The 20146-nt window shown below is 48.9% G+C and overlaps 2 protein-coding genes across 5 annotated transcripts in view; one reads left to right on the top strand and one right to left on the bottom strand.

The window, feature by feature from the left end:
• ACTR10 (actin related protein 10) overlaps positions 1-20146 on the bottom strand; it is a 464033-nt gene that overhangs the window by 262445 nt on the left and 181442 nt on the right. The window lies entirely within an intron of this gene.
• The window catches only part of LOC138771230 (major centromere autoantigen B-like), a 139671-nt gene that overhangs the window by 114693 nt on the left and 4832 nt on the right, over positions 1-20146 (top strand). The window contains exons 2-5 of one of the 2 annotated variants that reach the window (XM_069950801.1): positions 8177-8294; positions 19079-19100; positions 19270-19288; positions 19470-19511. In XM_069950801.1, the coding sequence (XP_069806902.1) occupies positions 8177-8294; positions 19079-19100; positions 19270-19288; positions 19470-19511 (201 nt within the window). The remainder of the gene's footprint in view (positions 1-8176; positions 8295-19078; positions 19101-19269; positions 19289-19469; positions 19512-20146) is intronic. The other variant, XM_069950800.1, reaches the window with a different exon arrangement.

The following is a 20146-nucleotide window of genomic DNA, read 5'->3' as shown; positions in this document are numbered from 1 at the left end:
GTGAAAGTCTTTGTGTGACATTGGGCGTCTCTCGGGTCGTTGTCTTTCCTCGAACATGGATGTCAAAATGATGACCCGCTCCAGAAAGGAGGAATTCAGTGACCCGGAGAAGGGGAGACCGGGGGTTGGCTAACTTTCCCTCCAGTTTTCTCCCCATCTTCTTGTAATCAGCAGCTGAGCAGGGACACTGCTTCAGCCGCAGATTGGCTGAGATTTGGCTGAGATTGGTTGTGTTTTATTTTTCTTTACTTTCAGACTTCCTAATGGAAGCTGTCTGCTAGACAGAAACCATTACTAAGTCGGGGCCTAGTCTAAGTTGGTATAAAATGGCAAACACTAACCCCCCAATATTACCCCAGTGCCCATTGCCACCAGGGGTACCGGGAAGAGCTGGGTATCGTAGTCCTAGAGCAGGGGTGGGGAACCTCCGGCCCGCGGGCCGCATCCGGCCCCTGAGACCTCCCGATGCGGCCCGCGGCCCGCAGCTCCCCTGTGATGCTCGCCGCTTTGCTGGGGAAGAAGCCGGCATACACCGCATCCTCCGGTGTCTGTGACAGCTGGAGGATGCTGTCTGTGCCGGCTTCTTCCCCAGCAGAGCGGCGCGTGTCTTTAGTCTCTTGCGGGCCGCGCGCGATGATGTCATTTCATCGCGCGCCGCCTGCAGGAGAAGACCGGCACAGAGGACCTGGGAGAGAAAAGGACCTGAACTGCGTGGGAGCGGAGGTAAGGTGAGTGGGATGCTTATTTTTTTATTTGGGGGTTAACTAGGATCCCAGGGACATGATTGATGGGGGGGGGACAACTAGGCTACCAGGGACATCACTGATGGGGGGGACAACTAGGCTACCAGGGACATGACTGATGGGGGGGGACAACTAGGCTACCAGGGACATGACTGATGGGGGGGACAACTAGGCTACCAGGGACATGACTGATGGGGGGGGGACAACTAGGCTACCAGGGACATGACTGATGGGGGGGGACAACTAGGCTACAAGGGACATGACTGATGGGGGGGGACAACTAGGCTACCAGGGACATGACTAATGGGGGGGGACAACTAGGCTACCAGGGACATGCCTGATGGGGGGGGGGGAATAACTAGGCTACCAGAGACATGACTGATGGGGGGGGGGAATAACTAGGCTACCAGGGACATAACTGATGGGGGGGGGGGGGACAACTAGGCTACCAGGGACATGCCTGATGGGGGTTAACTAGGCTACCAGGGACATGCCTGATGGGGGGGGGGGAATAACTAGGCTACCAGGGACATGCCTGATGGGGGGGGGGACAACTAGGCCACCAGGGACATGACTGATGGGGGGGGGGACAACTAGGCTACCAGGGACATGACTGATGGGGGGGACAACTAGGCTACCAGAGACATGACTGATGGGGGGGGACAACTAGGCTACTAGGGACATGACTGATGGGGGGGGACAACTAGGCTACCAGGGACATGACTGATGGGGGGATAACTAGGCCACCAGGGACATGACTGATGGGGGAGACAACTAGGCTACCAGAGACATGACTGATGGGGGGGAATAACTAGGCTACCAGGGACATGACTGATGGGGGGGAATAACTAGGCTACCAGGGACATGACTGATGGGGGGGGGACAACTAGGCTACCAGAGACATGACTGATGGGGGGGAAATAACTAGGCTACCAGGGACATGCCTGATGGGGGTTAACTAGGCTACCAGGGACATGACTTGGGGGTTAACTAGACTACAAGGGGCATCACTGGGGGTTAACTACAATAGCAGGGGCACTAGGGGAACAATACTATGCCTTGTCCTGGGTGCTGCAAACCCCCGCTACTAACTGCCGCGCACGGTATGCGGCCCTCAAATGATTTTATTAATGCCCGACCGGCCCTCGACATGGAAAAGGTTCCCCACCCCTGTCCTAGAGGGTCGAATTTGGGGCTTCAGGACTGGGTTTGCTGGTTGGTATTATTAGGCTGGGGAGGGCCAAAACAAATGGCCCGTCCCACCCTGGTACTACTAGGCTGCTGCTGTTAGGTTTTTAAACCTGGCTAGTTATGGAAATAAGGGGAACCATATACGTTTTTTTCCCCATAAATAAATAATTAGATTAAAACAAAATGTATAGGGATCCCCCTATTTCCATAACCAGCCAATTTATTTAAAAAAGAACACCCACACACCCCTCCTTGACCATTCTATTTCAATATAAAACAACACTGGTAAACGACGCAGTCCAACGAAACCGACGTAATCCACAGGATACCGATGTCTGAAAAGCAAAAGGGAAAAACAAACCAAAAAAGGCCAGGAGCAGATCACCCATCATTGTGACAGGTGATCTGCATCTTACAGTAGGCAGGTTTTTCGTAAATGCTGCTTACAGTATGGCACATACTTAATCCCATGTGTGCCAGACTAAACAATGTGGCCCCCAGGGGGTTAAGTGAGGATGCATGGCACCCTCAATTAATCCCATGGGGGCCACATTGATGCTACAATATACCCACCCCAGCAAGAAAGTCATTAATTGCTCCCCATCCTTGCTGGCATGCGTATAGTGCTGGGGGAGAAGGGGGCCCTATTGATACTCACCCAGACATCTTCTATCTTCAGCAGAGTCCGCCACATTGAGATACAAGTGTGCCAGGCTCTGCTTCTTCAAATATGGAGCCGCTATTGCAGCCGCTGATTGGCTAAGCTGACGATGCTCCAGCGTCATCTCAGTGGCTAAAGCAGTGTCCCTGCTCAGCTGCTCATAAGAAGATGACAGGGAGAAGACCGGACAGTAAGTTAAGCTCCTCCCTTTTCCGAAACGGAGCAAAGTCTGACCCACAAAGGGTTCAGTTAACACCCTGGTGACCAGACAGTGGCGATTTTTTTTCTCCCTGAAAAGCGCCGCTAAAAACCACCATATGCATAGCCTGTGGCATTTTTTAATGGAGCTAAAGCTTTCTATTGAAGTCTATGGGAGAAAAACGCTGCAGTTTCCCAAATAGAATGCCAAACCCTCAGCCTGCTGCGTTTTCCTAAAATTGCCACAAAGCTGCAAAAACACCAGAGAGGAGAGAAAAAAATCATAAGTGCAAGGGAAACCATTAACTTCCACTGATTCCCAGCGGTTGTTGGGCAAATGATGTTGCGGTTTTGGGCAAATAAAAAGTAATTATTTTTTCACTGAACTTCGAGTGCCACCGCTTTTTCTATTTTGATAGATAGATAGATAGATAGATAGATAGATAGATAGATAGGAGATAGATAGATAGATAGATAGATAGATAGGAGATAGATAGATAGATAGGAGATAGATAGATAGATAGGAGATAGATAGATAGATAGATAGATAGATAGATAGATAGATAGATAGATAGATAGATAGATAGATAGATAGGAGATAGATAGATAGATAGATAGACAGGAGATAGATAGACTTGGCACCATTTCTGTCAATAAAAATGAGCTGCAATACAACACAACACGACCTAAGTGTGATATGGTATGTGGGCTGGAGGGGTGTGAGTGCCAGGGCTAATTTTCAGTCCCAGTCCAGCCCTGCTCCTACCCCCATCATACTACTACCCCCTTCATCCTCCTGCCCTTCCATCATCATAGTAGTTCCCCTCTCATCCTTTTGCCCCTCATCACCATACTACTGCCTCCTTCATCATTCTCCTGCCCCTCCATCTCTACGTAAAATTAAAAAAAACAGCTATACTTACCTCAACTGTATGGTTCCTCTAGTCTCCAAGTGATTCCTCTCCCTGCTGTGCTTGAGAGAGATCAGTCATGCCGTAAGGGGGTGGGGCTTCCATGCAACTCTGATTATATTATATACACATTGTGGTGCCCATGCGGTTTAGTGTATGTTGGGGAAACGACCCATGATTTAAAGACCCGGTTAAATCAACACAGATACACAATACGCATAGGCAAAAAGGATTTACCCGTACCAAAACATTTCTCAGAAGCAGGACACTCAGAGAGTGATCTAAAATTTATGTTGGTGGATAGAGTGCTGCCCCCAAGGAGAGGTGGTGATAGAAAAGCATTACTGAAAAAAAGAGAATTACAATGGATTTTCAAACTAAACACATTGAGCCCAGCAGGACTTAATGTGGAGTATAAAACACCTAGTGCAGTATTTAGATAGCCATGCCTCCCAAAGTTACTGTATGATGCGGTCTTCTTAGCCCAAGGTGAAAATTAAGTGCTAATCTTATGTGGTATTAATGAATAAATAATAAATAATAGAAATTTTGGTACTAATAATAGTGTATTGTGTTTTGCAGACTTTTGTGCGGAGACTGGGAAACATACCTACCTGTTGGAATACGGAGTGAGCCTAAAAGATTTGATTATTTACATACCGGATGGTGTGAACTACTGCGGTGCGATTCTGAAGCGGCTAAAAATTCTTTTATGGACCTGGAGAGGTCCGATTGTGGAACAGGTGAAGCTGGCTGTACCTCCCCTGGAGCGATCGGGGGGAGTCGAACGCTAATGGATCCTGATACCCAATACTAGATGATAACCGCAAAGACGCACAGATAAGCAGTGTCTGAATTGGAAACACCAGGAGGAATGCATTTAAACCGTAATTACAGTTTTTTCTTGAATATACTAGGCTCCACACTCCGATGTGATCCAAAGGTTAAGAGATGTTTACGCCAGGAATCTGCTTAGTCTCTAAATATACACACTGTGGATTTCAAGCATAAGTATTTATATTTATTTGGTCACTTATGGGTTAAGAGCACGGAGGCTTGTAAAGATTTTTTGCACAGATGGACACTAATTTCTCCCAATAAAGAAAAGGGGAGTTCATACTTGATGGACACTGAAGAACACCAATCACAGACCGTTCTGGATCTGATGGACTTTGTAAATCACCTATCATATGTATTTGTAAATAGAGCACTTTTGTATAAAGTTGTAAAGATTGCACTTAATCACTGAGCTTGAAAAAGACCGTGTGAGACGGTTGAAACGTCGCTTTATTTTGCTGTGCTGCATCATGTGAATAAATTACACGTTTGAACACTGAAGTTCTTGGAGTGCTGTTGGAATCTGTTTGGATAATTACGTTGACCTGTGGTCGAGGTCCTCTGGCTGGCACCCATCTATATTTGGACTAAGCTGTGCTACTTGCTATCCTTGTGGCTAGATAGATAGATAGATAGATAGATAGATAGATAGATAGGAGATAGATAGATAGATAGATAGATAGGAGATAGATAGATAGATAGGAGATAGATAGATAGATAGATAGGAGATAGATAGATAGATAGATAGATAGATAGATAGATAGATAGATAGATAGATAGGAGATAGATAGATAGATAGGAGATAGATAGATAGGAGATAGATAGATAGATAGATAGATAGATAGATAGATAGATAGATAGATAGATAGGAGATAGATAGATAGATAGATAGATAGATAGATAGACTTGGCACCATTTCTGTCAATAAAAATGAGCTGCAATACAACACAACACGACCTAAGTGTGATATGGTATGTGGGCTGGAGGGGTGTGAGTGCCAGGGCTAATTTTCAGTCCCAGTCCAGCCCTGCTCCTACCCCCATCATACTACTACCCCCTTCATCCTCCTGCCCTTCCATCATCATAGTAGTTCCCCTCTCATCCTTTTGCCCCTCATCACCATACTACTGCCTCCTTCATCATTCTCCTGCCCCTCCATCTCTACGTAAAATTAAAAAAAACAGCTATACTTACCTCAACTGTATGGTTCCTCTAGTCTCCAAGTGATTCCTCTCCCTGCTGTGCTTGAGAGAGATCAGTCATGCCGTAAGGGGGTGGGGCTTCCAGCGATGGGGGGGGGGAGCTTCCTGGGTGATACCGGGGACATGGTTTTGCCCGGTCTTGAGTCCAGGTATCCTCCCAGGGCTGCTGGAAACCTGACAGCTGCTGCAGCGTCAGATACTGGCGCCAGCCAACTAAGGACAGGCAGCCTCACTCTATGGCTGTCTGGGGGCCCCAGCTGTGGACTGTCAGTGGGAGTTGGGGAGGGGCCCACCGAAGGATCCTCCGGTCCTCCGGTGGCCCAGTCCGACACTGTCCCCACCAATCCATTGTGCCTCCTGTAGCCAGATACAATACCCCATGCAACTACATATGCCCCCTGTAATGAGGTTCCACAGCCAGATGTACCTTTGTATTGAGATATGATGCATCTTGTATACAGTTAAAATACCATGTAGACACAGATACCCCCTGTAGCCAGATACAATTTCCTAAGTAGCTAGATATGAACCCTGCAGCCACATACAATAACCCTATAACCAGACACATTACCCCTTGCTACTAGATATGCTACCTGGATCAAATTCCATGTCTGCTATAGCCAGATACAGTGTGCCCCTGTAGTCAGATAGAATCCCCCTATAACCAGTTAGAATGACCCTTACAACTAGATATGCCCCCTGTAACAATTGTATTGAAGAGTGTAGGGGACTGGACTTCTCAATACACATATTTGTTAAAATGGCTGCCTATGGCAAACTGTGCACAATAGCAGGGCCGTCTTAACAGCATTATGGGCCCCTGGGCAGAGGTGCGAATTGCCCATAGTAGCCAATCCCCCCATATAGTGCCCCCCATAGTAGCCAATCCCCCCATATAGTGCCACCCAAAGTAGCCAATCCCCCCATATAGTGCCCCCCATAGTAGCCAATCCCCCCATAGTAGCCAGTGGCCCCCATATTAGCCAGTGCCCCCATAGTAGCCAGTGCCCCCCATAGTAGCCAGTGCCCCCATAGTAGCCAGTGCCCCCCATAGTAGCCAGTGCCCCCCATAGTAGCCAGTGCTCCCCATAGTAGCCAGTGCCCCCCCATAGTAGCCAGTGCCCCCATAGTAGCCAGTGCCCCCCATAGTAGCCAGTGCACCCATAGTAGCCAGTGCCCCCCATAGTAGCCAGTGCCTCTATAGTAGCCAGTGCCCCCCATAGTAGCCAGTGCCCCCCAAAACAAAAAAAACAGTTACTCACCTGTCCGCCAGCCCCCGCAGCTCCTCTCCCGTCAGCGCGCCACTCCCGACATCCTCCGGCACAGGCAGCGGGGTGCAGAGAGACTGCCTGTGCCGGAAGTGTCCGGCTGCACGACACATCCAGGACACCGGCAGCGTCTCTGTACCCCGCTGTCTGTTTCCGGAGGATGACGGGAGTGGCGCGCTGACGGGAGACTTCAGCTGCTGGGGCCGGCGGATGGTAAATGAGTTCCTGGTCCACCCGCCCCTTCTATAGCCGCTTAGCTGAGTCGATCAGAAGCCCATGAAAGAGCTGCTCATTGCACTTTCCTGGGCTTCTGATCGGCTCAGCAGAGAAGCGATAGAAGGGGCGGGCGGGCGGGCAGAGGGGGGTCGCTCATATGCATAGTGAGCGGCAATAGAGGGGGCGGGCGGGACGGCTTCCTTGCGGTGCTCAGCACTGCTTGGAAGCCGTCTTCACTTTATAGGACACACTTAGTTTTATAAGTGCATCTTATAAAGCGAAAAATACAGGTCACAGAGGGCAGGGGCCCCCTAGGATGCAAGGGCCCCCGGGCAGCCGCCTACCCTGCCCAATGGGTAAGACGGCCCTGCACAATAGTCAAGATGAACGTAAACACTAAACCCCAAAAGAGACCTGAACCCTACACAGGCAGAGCAGGCAGGAAAGTAGCGGCAGATATGTAAAAATAATCACTTATTACCCTTATATAAAACTATTAATAAAATAGTAATTATATAGGGAAAAATATTCTTATAGGAAGGGGCTGAAACCTTTTGCTAAATGTTTTTTTGTTTGAGCAACATTATCAAGTATCAGTATAAACCATATTAAAATACTGCAGCCGAGCGCATAGACCAAGATCTTATTCATCCAAACAAGAAATTTCCGCCAATGGCCAATTGTTCATTATGTATGTAATGTTTATATCAGTGATATTGCATTATATGGTTAGTACAAGTGTTTGTATCAAGATGTTTAAATAAAGTTTATTTAAAAAAACAAAACAAAAGAAATATGACATCATAATAGAACAGCTACTGGACCCTTCAGAGCTTTATTAGGAGTTGGAGCGTAAGTACGCACATCCATTGGCTCCCGGTATTTTTTGCTATTTTCTATTTTTCAATCAGTTTTCTCCATGTAATCTTTAATTTTTTCACACACACAGGCGATTTCTGCGAGAGATTGGAGACAGGAGGCGATTTGTAGAAATGGAAGAGGAGCCGAAGATGGACGTGGAGCAGTCCGTAGAGGAAAAGGACGTTCCAGTTGTCTTCGAGCAACATGTGAGTAAGAATTCCCCATCCAGTATAGCAGGGTATAGCAGATAGGGTTGTATAGAGATGGGGTTGTGTACATAGTGGGATGTCCTGTCCAGGAGTATCTGTACCTGTGGATACTCCTCCCTGATCACATGACCACATAGGTGCCCCCCCCCCCATAGGAGACAGTGGTGATGGGAGGAGATGTGTAGAATGGGGAGCTATAAATACCTCACACTCTGTTACTTATTCCCCATGTTCAGCCATTTCCCAACTGCCATTTTGCCATCTTCCCTGCAGGGGGCGGGGCTTAGTTGGCCATGATAACTGCTGGGTGGTGGCTGTGGTCTATGGCCGGGCTCATGCACTGTGTGTGTTATGTGATCTCCAGCACCTCTGCGGACATAGGAAGGAATATACTCCTATAAGGTAGAGAGGGAAATCACATAGCACACATACATGGGCCTGGCCTAAGACTTTATCCAGATGTGCAGTAATATGTGACAATGCTATCACTGGATCAGGATCTACTGTGTGATCTGTCATGTTAAATAAATAAAATAATTATAATAACGATATATATGGTACAAGATGGGACTTTTAGTTATGCAAACAGGAGAGCTCCAAGCTGTAAAACTACAAGTCCCATAAAGTATAGTCCCCACAACATGATCATGGGAGTTGTAGTTCTTCAACTTGGAGCTCTCATGTTTGCATAACTACAAGCCCCATTCTCATGTTGTGGTGACAGTACAAGATGGGAATTGTAGTTCTGCAACCTGGAGCTTTTCAAGTTACCTAACTACAACTCCCATCATGTAATGTCACCAGGACATAATGGTAGTTGTAGTTGTGCAACAGCTGGGGGCCACAGTAGATGGAAAGTGACACAGGGGGTTACGGGGAAGCCTGGAGTGAAATCCTCCCAACACATTACAGAGACGCTGAGATGCTGGTAAGCAAGGGGGGTGCTGCTGCACATTGTCCCTCTATGGGCTCTACAGGCAGACGAGGAGGCCTGGAGTGGAATCCCCCTCGTCTTACAGCGCCACGGAGATGCTGGGGCCCTGAGGATGACCGGAGCCGCCACTTCTCTTGCACAGTGAAATCCCCCCAATCCCACACACCACACATTAAAGAGCTGCTGAAACGCGCGTGCGGGGGGAGGAGTTGCAGTACATCATCCTGGCTATACGGGCAGATGGGGAAGCCTGTAGTGGAATTCTCCCCCAACCACAGCATCTCCTCCATGCTGTAATGGGGGAGGATTCCAATATAGGCTTCCCCTTCTGCCTGTAGACCCGGGACAATGTCATCAGCACAGTGTCCGACAGACACAGCAGCCGGCCATCCTCCGTAGCGGCCGGCAGACAGAGCAGCCCGGCCATCCTCCATAGCGGCCGACAGAGACAGCAGCCCGGCCATCCTTCATAATAGCCAACAGACACAGCAGCCTAGCCATCCTCCATAGCGGCCGACCATCCTCCATAGCGGCCGACAGACACAGCAGCCCGGCCATCCTCCATAGCGGCCGACAGACACAGCAGCCCGGCCATCCTCCATAGCGGCCGACAGAGACAGCAGCCGGCCATCCTCCGTAGCGGCCGGCAGACAGAGCAGCCCGGCCATCCTCCATAGCGGCCGACAGAGACAGCAGGCGGCCATCCTCCATAGCCGCCGACAGAGACAGCAGCCCGGCCATCCTCCATAATAGCCAACAGACACAGCAGCCCGGCCATCCTCCATAGCGGCCGACAGACACAGCAGCCCGGCCATCCTCCATAGCGGCCGACAGAGACAGCAGCCCGGCCATCCTCCATAATAGCCAACAGACACAGCAGCCTAGCCATCCTCCATAGCGGCCGACAGACACAGCAGCCCGGCCATCCTCCATAGCGGCCGACAGACACAGCAGCCCGGCCATCCTCCATAGCGGCCGACAGACACAGCAGCCCGGCCATCCTCCATAGCGGCCGACAGAGACAGCAGCCGGCCATCCTCCATAGCGGCCGACAGAGACAGCAGCCCGGCCATCCTCCATAATGGCCGACAGACACAGCAGCCCGGCCATTCTCCATAGCAGCAGACAGACACAGTGCTGTGAGTGGTGAGAAAATTAAGATGTTGCCGAAACAGGAAGTAGATAAGTTTTTGAATAAATCGATGCAGGTGTATGGGGGCTGCGGGGGGGGGGGGGGGGGGGGGGGGGGGGTTGGGGGTTAAAAATAATTAAATAAAAAAAGGGCAAAGTAATAGCACATCCTACAGATGTAAGAATAAATGTAATTTTTTGCATGATTGCTGAGTTCTCCTTTACAAAAAAAAAAATAAATATTTATGTATATTTATAAAGTAGACTGTACTCTGATTTGTTGTTAGGTGTAACATACATTTACTGTCAGATAGCTGCTATACTGTAAGACTAGACTGACACATGTGCAGTGCGGACACAACATTACAGGCACCATAAATCCTGTTATAACCGCAAAGGAGGGACACAGACTGTAAAACATTGTTGGGTGGGTTCACACGCACCAAATCCCCCTAACTCCGCCTCCCGCCCAACCCACCGCTACTCGGTGAATACTTTACCTGTTCGCAATTTGGCTTGTTTCTGTGGCTTCCGGCTCCCTGACATCCCGCTCAGCCAATCAGTGCTCTGTCCCGCAGCAGCCACTTATTGGCTAAGGAGGACGTCAGGGAGCCGTGAGCCACAGAAGCAGGCCGGACTGCAGACAGATAAAGTATTCACTGGGTATCGGTGGGTTGAGGGGGGCGGAACATACTGGCAGGAGAATGACATACAAAATGACAGTACTGTGAAATCTGCTGCGATCTGGTGCGTTTGAACCCACCCTTAAGGGTGCGTTCACACCTACCGCATCTGCAGCTTATTTTTCCGTGGAAATCCGCAGGTCTGGTGGTGCAGATTTCAACCTGCGAGATATCCGCGTATGTGTGCGTTTTGCGGTTTTTCTGCAGCAAGTTTATCGCAACTGAAATGTCCGTTTAGAATGAGAGACATTTTAAACTGACATTTCAGTTGCGATAAACTTGATGCAGAAAAACCGCAAAACGCACACATACGTATATTTCTCGCAGGTTGAAATCTGCACTACCAGACCTGCGGATTTCCACGGAAAAATAAGCTGCGGATGCGGTAGGTGTGAACGCACCCTAATAAAGGTATAATGTATATGCTAAAGTATAGAACGATCTTACCAAATGTATACTGCTTGTAGATCAATGGTAGTCTGCTCATCCCAAATGTGCAGGGTAGGAGGATGTAGTGAGCACCTTTGTCCCTAATACCCCTATGTCAGGTGAACCAAACTACCCCTGCTCGCTCAGAGACCCGTTGGGGTATAAATGCCCTAATAAGTGTGACCCCTGCCCTGTCCAATTCCTCTCCAATGCCATATTAATACCCTATCATTTACTCCCAACTGGTTCCATCCACCAGGAATAGTAGTAGCACTAGGGCTGGGGGTAGTAGTAGCTGTAGAACTGCAGGTAGTAGGAGCAGTAGGGCTTGGGGTAGTAGCAGTAAGGCTGGGAGTAATAGCAGCAGTAGGGCTGGGGGTAGTAGTAGCTGTAGGGCTGGGGGTAGTAGTAGCTGTAGGGCTGGCAGAAGTGGTAGCTGTAGGGCTGGGGGTAGTAGTAGCTGTAGGGCTGGCAGTAGTGGTAGCTGAAGGGCTGGGGGTAGTAGTAGCAGTAGGACTTGCAGTAATAGGAGCAGTAGGGCTGGGGGAATTAGTAGCTGTATGGCTGGGGATAGTGGTAGCTTTAGGGCTGGGGGTAGTGGCAGCAGTAGGGCTGGGGGTAGTGGTAGCTGAAGGAGTGGGGTAGTAGTAGCTATACAGCTGGGGGTAGTAGTAGCTATAGAGCTGGGGGCAGTAGTAGCTGTAGGGCTGGGTGTCCAATGTGATAGAGACAATGATTGGCACTATCGCCTATAGAGATCAGTCCAATATGTGCAAAATTGAGTTCATAAAAGTACCAGCAGAGTGTTCTCTCCACCCTTACTTCATATATAGAAAAAATAAGATGTGCAGGGCACTCACCGTAAAACTTGACTTTTATTTAAACCATGTTAAAAATCCATTTCACGGGATAAAGACGGCAGGAACGCCAGCACCATGCGGCAGCGTGACAGCTGTTTCGAGTACGTCAGTATGCTTCTCCAGACGCCTGGTGCTAGCATTCCTGCCGTGATTATCCCTTGTAATGGATTTTTAACATGGATTAAATAAAAGTAAAGTAGCTTTAGGGTGCAGGGTAGGAGGATGTAGATAGTAGTGAGCACCTCTTACGGTTCTATGGTGAGTGCCATGCACATCTTTTTACGGTGAGTTCCCTGCACATCTTCTTTTCTATATATGAAGAACCTGTACTTCTTACTATTTTGGGGAGCTAGGGGTAGTAGTAGCTGTAGGGCTGAGAGTAATAGCAGCAGTAGGACTTAGGGAAGTAGTAGCTGTACGGCTGGGGATAGTAGTAGCAGTAGGGCTGGATGTAGTAGTAGCAGTAGGGCTAGAAGTAGTAATAGCAGTAGGGCTAGAGGTAGTAGTAGCAGAAGGGCTGGAGGTAGTAGTAGCAGTAGGGCTGGGGGTAGTAGAAGCAGTAGGGCTAGAAGTAGTAATAGCAGTAGGGCTAGAGGTAATAGTAGCAGTAGGGCTGGGGTTAGTAGTAGCAGTAGGGCTTCGGGTAGTAGTAGCAGTAAGGGTGGGGTAGTAGTAGCTATAAGGCTCGGGGTAGTACTAGATGTAGGGCTTGGGGTAGTAGTAGCAGCAGTAAGGCTGGGGGGAGAAGTAGCTGTAGGGCTCGGGGTAGTAGTAGCAGTAGGGCTGGGGGTAGTGGCAGCAGTAGGGCTGGGGGGAGTGGCAGTAGTAGGGCTGGGGGTAGTTTTAGCAAAAGGGCTGGGAGAGGTAGTTTTACAGGCAGCTGTGTTGGAGGAGGGGCAGGGAGCAGCGCAGGGTCCGTAACTGCTCTCTGGTGGCCTCTGTGTGTCTCTCCTGCTTCTTCCACTGATCTTCTTCCTCAGAGTCTGCCTGCTGCGGGGGGATCTTCTGTGTTAAATGCTGCAGCGCTCTCCCTGCTTGGCCGGAGTCTGGTTATGAGTGAGGTTGGCAGCGGGGGGAGGAAAGTGCTGGATGCGATATGCGGGGTAGGTGCAGACAGTCTAGATCTTTTTTTCGCCAAAATAACATCATGCAGTAATTTTTGTTTTTTGGATACTTTTTGGAAATCCACCCTAAGGCCATGTTCACACATGGCATGAACATCAGCCGCTATTTGACACAGCCGGTGTTTAATGTTTCAAACAACAACCCATGTCTCAGATGTTCACAAGGCTGATACTGTAGTATCGGGCAGGTGAACATCTCTTCATTTTAATTTGAATGCGGGCACATTTGGGTGTGCTCATAGTCCTTTACATTGTGCAGCCGCTGTTTACTGAATAGCGGCCGCACAAAATAGACCCGTTAATTATTTTTTGTAGACGCAGACAACCACGGCCGTAGTGTATACATAACAGCAGTGATTCCATACAGTGTAATGTAATTGTACACTGTCAATAATACACATAGTAGCAACATAGTAGCTGCAAACAATGTATGAAAGCAAATGCAACATCAACCAATAAACAAGCAGGTGTGAACAGGATGGGATGCTCGCCAGTGTAGATAGGTACAGGAGCTATTAACCCTGTTAAGCCCTGAGCATGGTGCACCAATCTACCCTTCCTCACTGAGGGAACCATCGGAGTAGACGCCTTCATAATGGCGGCTCCTGCCCTGTGCTATCCCTACTCCCACACCCTACGCTTACCCCAGTGGCGGATTAAATGTACCCAGGACCCCGGGCTGTCCACCCAACCTGCCCCCCCCCCCCCCGGGTCAATCCACCCACATTATACTCCGCTACTGCCCCCCCCGCTGTCCCCGATAAACACTGCCTGCCTCGCCTGCCTCCCCTCCCTGCTGGCCCCAATAAACATAATGTTTGGTCCCTTGCTGCTCCCAGTAAGCTTTGTCCACCCCACCTCCACTGCCCCCAATAAACATACTGCCACCTGGTTTCAGGAGAGGAGGGCGCTGATCTTATAGGGGAGGTCACAGCCGCACAGAGGAGGTCAGGAGAGGAGGGTGCTAATCCTATAGGAGAGGTCCCAGCAGCACAGAGGATGTCAGGAGAGGAGGGTGCTGATCTATAGGAGAGGTCCCAGCAGCACAGAGGATGTCAGGAGAGGAGGGCGCTGATCTAATAGGGGAGGGTCACAGCAGCACAGAGGATGTCAGGAGAGGAGGGCGCTGATCTAATAGGGGAGGGTCACAGCAGCACAGAGGATATCAGTAGAGGAGGGTGCTAATCCTATAGGAGATGGTCCCCCTCTCCCCCCCTTAAAGATGGTCACCCTCTTCCCTCCTTATAGATGGTCCCCCTCTTCCCCTCCTTATAGATGGTACCCCTCTTCCCCCCCTTATAGATGGTCCCCCTCTCCCCCCCTGATAGATGGCCACCCTCTTCCCTCCTTATAGATGGTCCCCCTCTTTCCCCCCTCCTTATAGGTGGTACCCCTCTTCCCCCCTTATAGATGGTCCCCCTCATCCCCCCCTTATAGATGGTCCCCCTCTCCCCCCCTTATATCCTTATAGATGGTCCCCCTCTTTCCCCCCTTATAGATGGTCCCCCTCTTCCCCCCCCTTATAGATGTTACCCCTCTTTCCCCCCCCCTCTTATACATGGTCCCCCCTCTTCCCCCCCTTCTTATAGATGGTCCCCCTCTTCCCCCCCCTTATAGATGGTCCCCCTCTTATAGATGGTCCCCCTCCCCCCCCCCTTATAGATGGTCCCCCTCTTTCCCCCCCCTCTTATAGATGGTCCCCCTCTTTCCCCCCCCTCTTATAGATGGTCCCCCTCTTCCCCCCCCTCTTATAAATGGTCCCCCTTTTCCCCCCCCCCTTATAGATGGTCCCCCTCTTCCCCCCCCTCTTATAGATGGTCCCCCTCTTCCCCCCCCTCTTATAGATGGTCCCCCTCTTCCCCCCCCTATAGATGGTCCCCCTCTTTTCCCCCCCTCTTATAGATGGTCCCCCCTCCCCCTCCGTGCAGGCAGATTTAAAAAAAACACAAAAAAAACACACCTTACAACCCGTTCCCCCGTCGAGCCTCTCCGTCTGTCCCCGGCTAATGTGCGGCTGCCGGAGGTGTCCCATCCTGTCCCCGGCAGCGCGCGCATCACAGAGCTCCCCGTGCGCCGGAAGTCACAGCAGCAGGTGCACGGGGAGCTCTCTGATGTGCGCGCTGCCGGGGGATAGGACGGGACACCTCCGGCATCAGCCGGGGACAGTAAGAGCAGGACTCTTGCGGTCACAAGTGCCTGCAGTGGCAAGGGGGGGTCGGGCCGCAGCGGCATTATAATGTGGGCGGCGTGGCATGGGCCCCCAGGAGCCTCGGGCCCCGGACGGCCGCCCAAACTGCCCACATTATAATCCGCCATTGGCTTACCCTTATGCTGCTCCCTACGCAGCATTTCATGTACAAAGGACTCGTCAGGGGAGGATGATGATCCCGGGTATAGCACTGCATCGGGGTTCAGTACAGTGTGCGTCTGGCTTCAATAAACGTGGCACATCACAGCAGTGGCCGGAGTGCCTGGAGGACGCTAATAGCCTAATCTGTTGCTGTGTGACACCGATGCAGTGCTATACCCGGGATCATCATCATCCCCTGACGAGTGCTTTGTACATGAAATGCTGCGTAGGGAGCAGCATAAGGGTAAGCGTAGGGTCTGGGAGTAGGGATAGCACGGGGCAGGAGCCGCCATTATAAGGGCGTCTACTCTGATAATTCCCTGAGTGAGCAGGGGTAGATTGGTGCACCATGCTTAGGGCGTAACAGGGTTAATAGCTGCTGGCGTGCATCCCATTGTGTTCACACCTGCTTGTTTATTGGTTGATCTTGCATTTGCTATCATACATTGTTTGCAGCTACTATGTTGCCTCTATGTGTATTATCACACCTGACTGAGTGATGCATGATGATACTATGGCCTATCTGTATATAGTTTTTGTGGTTTGGTTTTGCTGTGGAGGTGAGCACACACTGTTCTTGATTAGTTTTTTATCTATATTTTAAAAAAGTTATATATTACCAATAATACAATGTTTTCTCCTGGTATACTATAAAGTCAGGTCGGCCTATTTGTCTGTATATATGTGAAGATTAGGGAAATAAATGACTGAGTACATATAAAATACAATTTTATAGCTGTGCAAATGGTCATCAGCAAACACACATGCTTCCCTTGTATTCTCTCTCTATTACCTATCTGCCTGTGTCTGCAGCTCTGTACCTGGTATGGACCTGACAGATTCTCTGGAAAGCTGAGCTATGATTGGTTGCTGTGGGCAGCTGACACCAGTTTCAGTTTTAGGCTATGTTCACACAATGTATTTTTTATGACAAGACTCAACAATGGCCGTGTTAAACAACCACTGTTGTTTTAACTGTGTGTGAACATAACCTTCCACAGTTTGATAAATCTGGGTCATAGCTGCCCCCATCCATAAACAGTGCCACTATTGTCCTCAGTTTTTCTGTGGTACTGCGGCACATTTACTAGTGATGTGAATAAAACTGAGTTGTAATACCACATAAAACCTGAGGATACGCATGGCGCTGTTCTTAAAAAAAATCAGCAGTATTTTTCTAATTCTGGATAAGCCACATAACCCCCTACGTCTTGCACTGACAACTGGATAAAAGCTTACACTGATTTGTTGGATCATTGTCCTCATTTTTCACCTACAACGCCCCCACCCCCCACAAAAGTGATAAGTAAATACACAAATTATACCAGAAATAGATTATACAGCATATATGAGAGTTTTATATCTAACAACGTGACACAAATATGACAGTATATTACCCCCAATGTATAATGGATGGGGATTTTAATACAATTATCTGAAATCACTGATCACTGATCTACCTTCATTATATTCATCTGTGGCGCAGGTTTTGGGAGTTTCTACTTTTTATTGATATGCCTCCATTTTAATGGCAGCCATATTGGATCAAGGGCAAATTTTTCCAATGCAAAGGTGGTCACGTAGCATATAAAAAAGGCAAACCAAGGAAAACATACCAAAGATATTGTTCGGGAACCGAGGTATTACTGCATGTCTGGAACATGACTGCCATCTTGGAAGCCACGATCAAGATGGTCATGTAGTACATTAAATATGACTACAATTGTCTCAGAAATCGATTGGTACAACCATATCTGCAATATCTCTTGTGGTTTGAAAGGTATCAACACAGAGGGAGAACTTTATCAAGGCTGTGGCCGGGGCGTATGCCAGGGAGAAGGCGCAGATTTGCTTCTCCCAGGCGTATGCCTGCCATATTCCCCCTCTCGTCTGATGGGCGGTTAGGAAGGGCAGCGAGTTTGGGAGGAGGCATGGTTTTTACATATAGCGGTGCGTAGTTGCAGCCAATGATTTTAGATCAGGATCAAAAGACAAGATCATCAGTGATCAACATTGTCATCGCCTGATCATTTTCTTTATTAAAAGGAGAAATAGTCTAAATCGTTGTTCCCCGCAGCAGAGGCATAGAGAGATGCAAGAGCGGGCGGCTATTTGAACTTGGCGCGCTGCCTATGCTTCTTCCTGCTGCGAGAACAGCTCCTCCGGCCCCTGGACCTGTCCCCAGGCTACCGCCTACACTTCTGGAGTCCCCACCGACCCCTGCTAGGTGGTTCGGACACTGGCGACATTCCCCAAGCTGCTACAGCTGCCTCTTGTCGCCACAAGGCTCTTCTCCACCAGTCTCCCTGATGTCCTGATACCCAGGCCGCCCACCACCCTTCTTGAGCCCCATGCCCGCTCTCTGGTCCGGCAGCCGTCTGGTGGAGCATACACTGGCCGCAGCTTCACTTCGACAGGACTCACCTCCACTGGCCTTCCTGACTTCCTTGGACCTCTCACCAAGCTCCTGCCATCCTCCTCCAATGCCTGCTGTGGTGCCAAAATCAAGTAGCGACACCAAAATTAAACAGAGATAGCTATTGCCTCTCTCTCTGCCTCTGTTGCAGGGGAACAGGGGATTACCCCTCAGGGTAATCCCCACTCTAAACAGGTGTTCCCCGCAGCCACAGCAAAGAGAGAGAGGCAGTAGTTGGTGGTGCTACTTGGTGGTGCTACTTGAATTTGGAACCGCAGCAGGCATTGGAAGAGGACGGCAGGTGCCTGGTGACAGGTCCCAGGAGGTCGGTGGAGGTGAACCCTGTAGGGGAGAAGCAGCAGTCGTGGCCAGTGTATGCTATGCCAGACCAACGCCAGATGGGGCTCAAGAAGGGTGGCGGGCGGCCTGGGGACAGGTACTGGGAGGTAAGGCAGACTGGCAGAGGAGAGCCCCGCGGCGTGGAGGGGCAGCTGCAATCAGCTGATGACAATAATCATGGACTGATTGTTTCTTTTGGTCCTAACCTAAAAACATTGACCGGCGACTGCACATTGCTACGTGTTATAACGATGCACGGCCGACGAATGTGTAAAGAAAATAATATGCTTTATTATTTTAGACTTTTAGGCCATGTTCACACATTGTACGAACAATGGCCATTGTTGCATTGAAAACAGCATTGAAGTCAATGTAGAACGGCCGGATATAATTGAGATATCAATTATTTTTATGGCCAAAGCAGACAACAAGCACATAGCTCAGATGTACACGGACGTTTCATGCTCATCAATATACCAATGTCCTCTGCTTACTCTCTATATTTCCTATTTCAGGCTGCACAGGATGACGTCGAGGGTGAGTTTTACCTCTTTATAACATCACCTTCATAGATTTCATGTCTAACATCTCATCACATATATGACACCAGTCCCCTACCCCATTGCTGTGAAACATTGTGAAAGTTACATCATGAGGTTTAAAGACATATTGAAAACTAACACTTTTCTATTTCTTTTTTCTTCAGATGGAGGATCGGATTCCAGGTTAGTAAATCTTTACTGAAAATGTAACTTGTGTGACCCTATAATTCCTCCCCTATAGACACCGATCAGCGCCAGGATGCCTCTGTATAAACGGTCTTCTTATTGATAAAGTTCTGCCAGAAAACTAATGTCTGTAATGTGTGTTAGGTTTTCACTATCTTCTCTATTCTATCCCTAACAGCAGCGAGGAAGACCCCGAGGAGGAGGAGATGGAGGTTTCGGAGTAAGTATCTCATAGTAAAATATAATAATATAATAGTTATATCAGTCACAAAGACTTGTTTACTATTCAAAGTTTTTTTTTTTAATGGAATAGTTCAGCAAAAAAGTGCCAGAAATTTGTATTTTACTTCTATTAAAAAAAAAACTCCAGTACATATCAGCTGCTGTATGCCTTGCAGGAGGTGGTGTATTCTTTCCAGTCTGACACATTGCTCTCTGATGCCACCTCTGTCTGTGACAGGAACTGTCCAGAGAAGCAGCAAATCCCCATAGAAAACCTCTCCTGCTCACCAGACTGGAAAGAATACACCACTTCATGCTGGACATACAGCAGCTGATAAGTACTGGAAGACTTGAGATTTTTAATGGAAGTAAATTACAAATCTCTGGCACCAGTTTATTTGAAAGAAAAAAAATGTTTGCTGAACTACCCCTTTAATTCCACATTATTTGCTTTTTTTTACCAAACTTTGTAGCATTTAGTTTAAATGTAAAACTAAAAATGTAAAACTTGTGTGACCCTATAATTCCTCCCCTATAGACCCCGATCAGCGCCAGGATGCCTCTATATAAACTGTCTTCTTATTGATAAAGTTCTGCCAGAAAACTGCTGCCTGTAATGTGTGTTAGGTTCTC

The sequence above is a fragment of the Dendropsophus ebraccatus genome, chromosome 13 (genome assembly GCF_027789765.1).
Source record: "Dendropsophus ebraccatus isolate aDenEbr1 chromosome 13, aDenEbr1.pat, whole genome shotgun sequence".
Classification (NCBI taxonomy): domain Eukaryota; kingdom Metazoa; phylum Chordata; class Amphibia; order Anura; family Hylidae; genus Dendropsophus; species Dendropsophus ebraccatus.
Note: the sequence above shows the minus strand (reverse complement) of the source record. Positions and strands in the feature narration are given on the sequence as shown.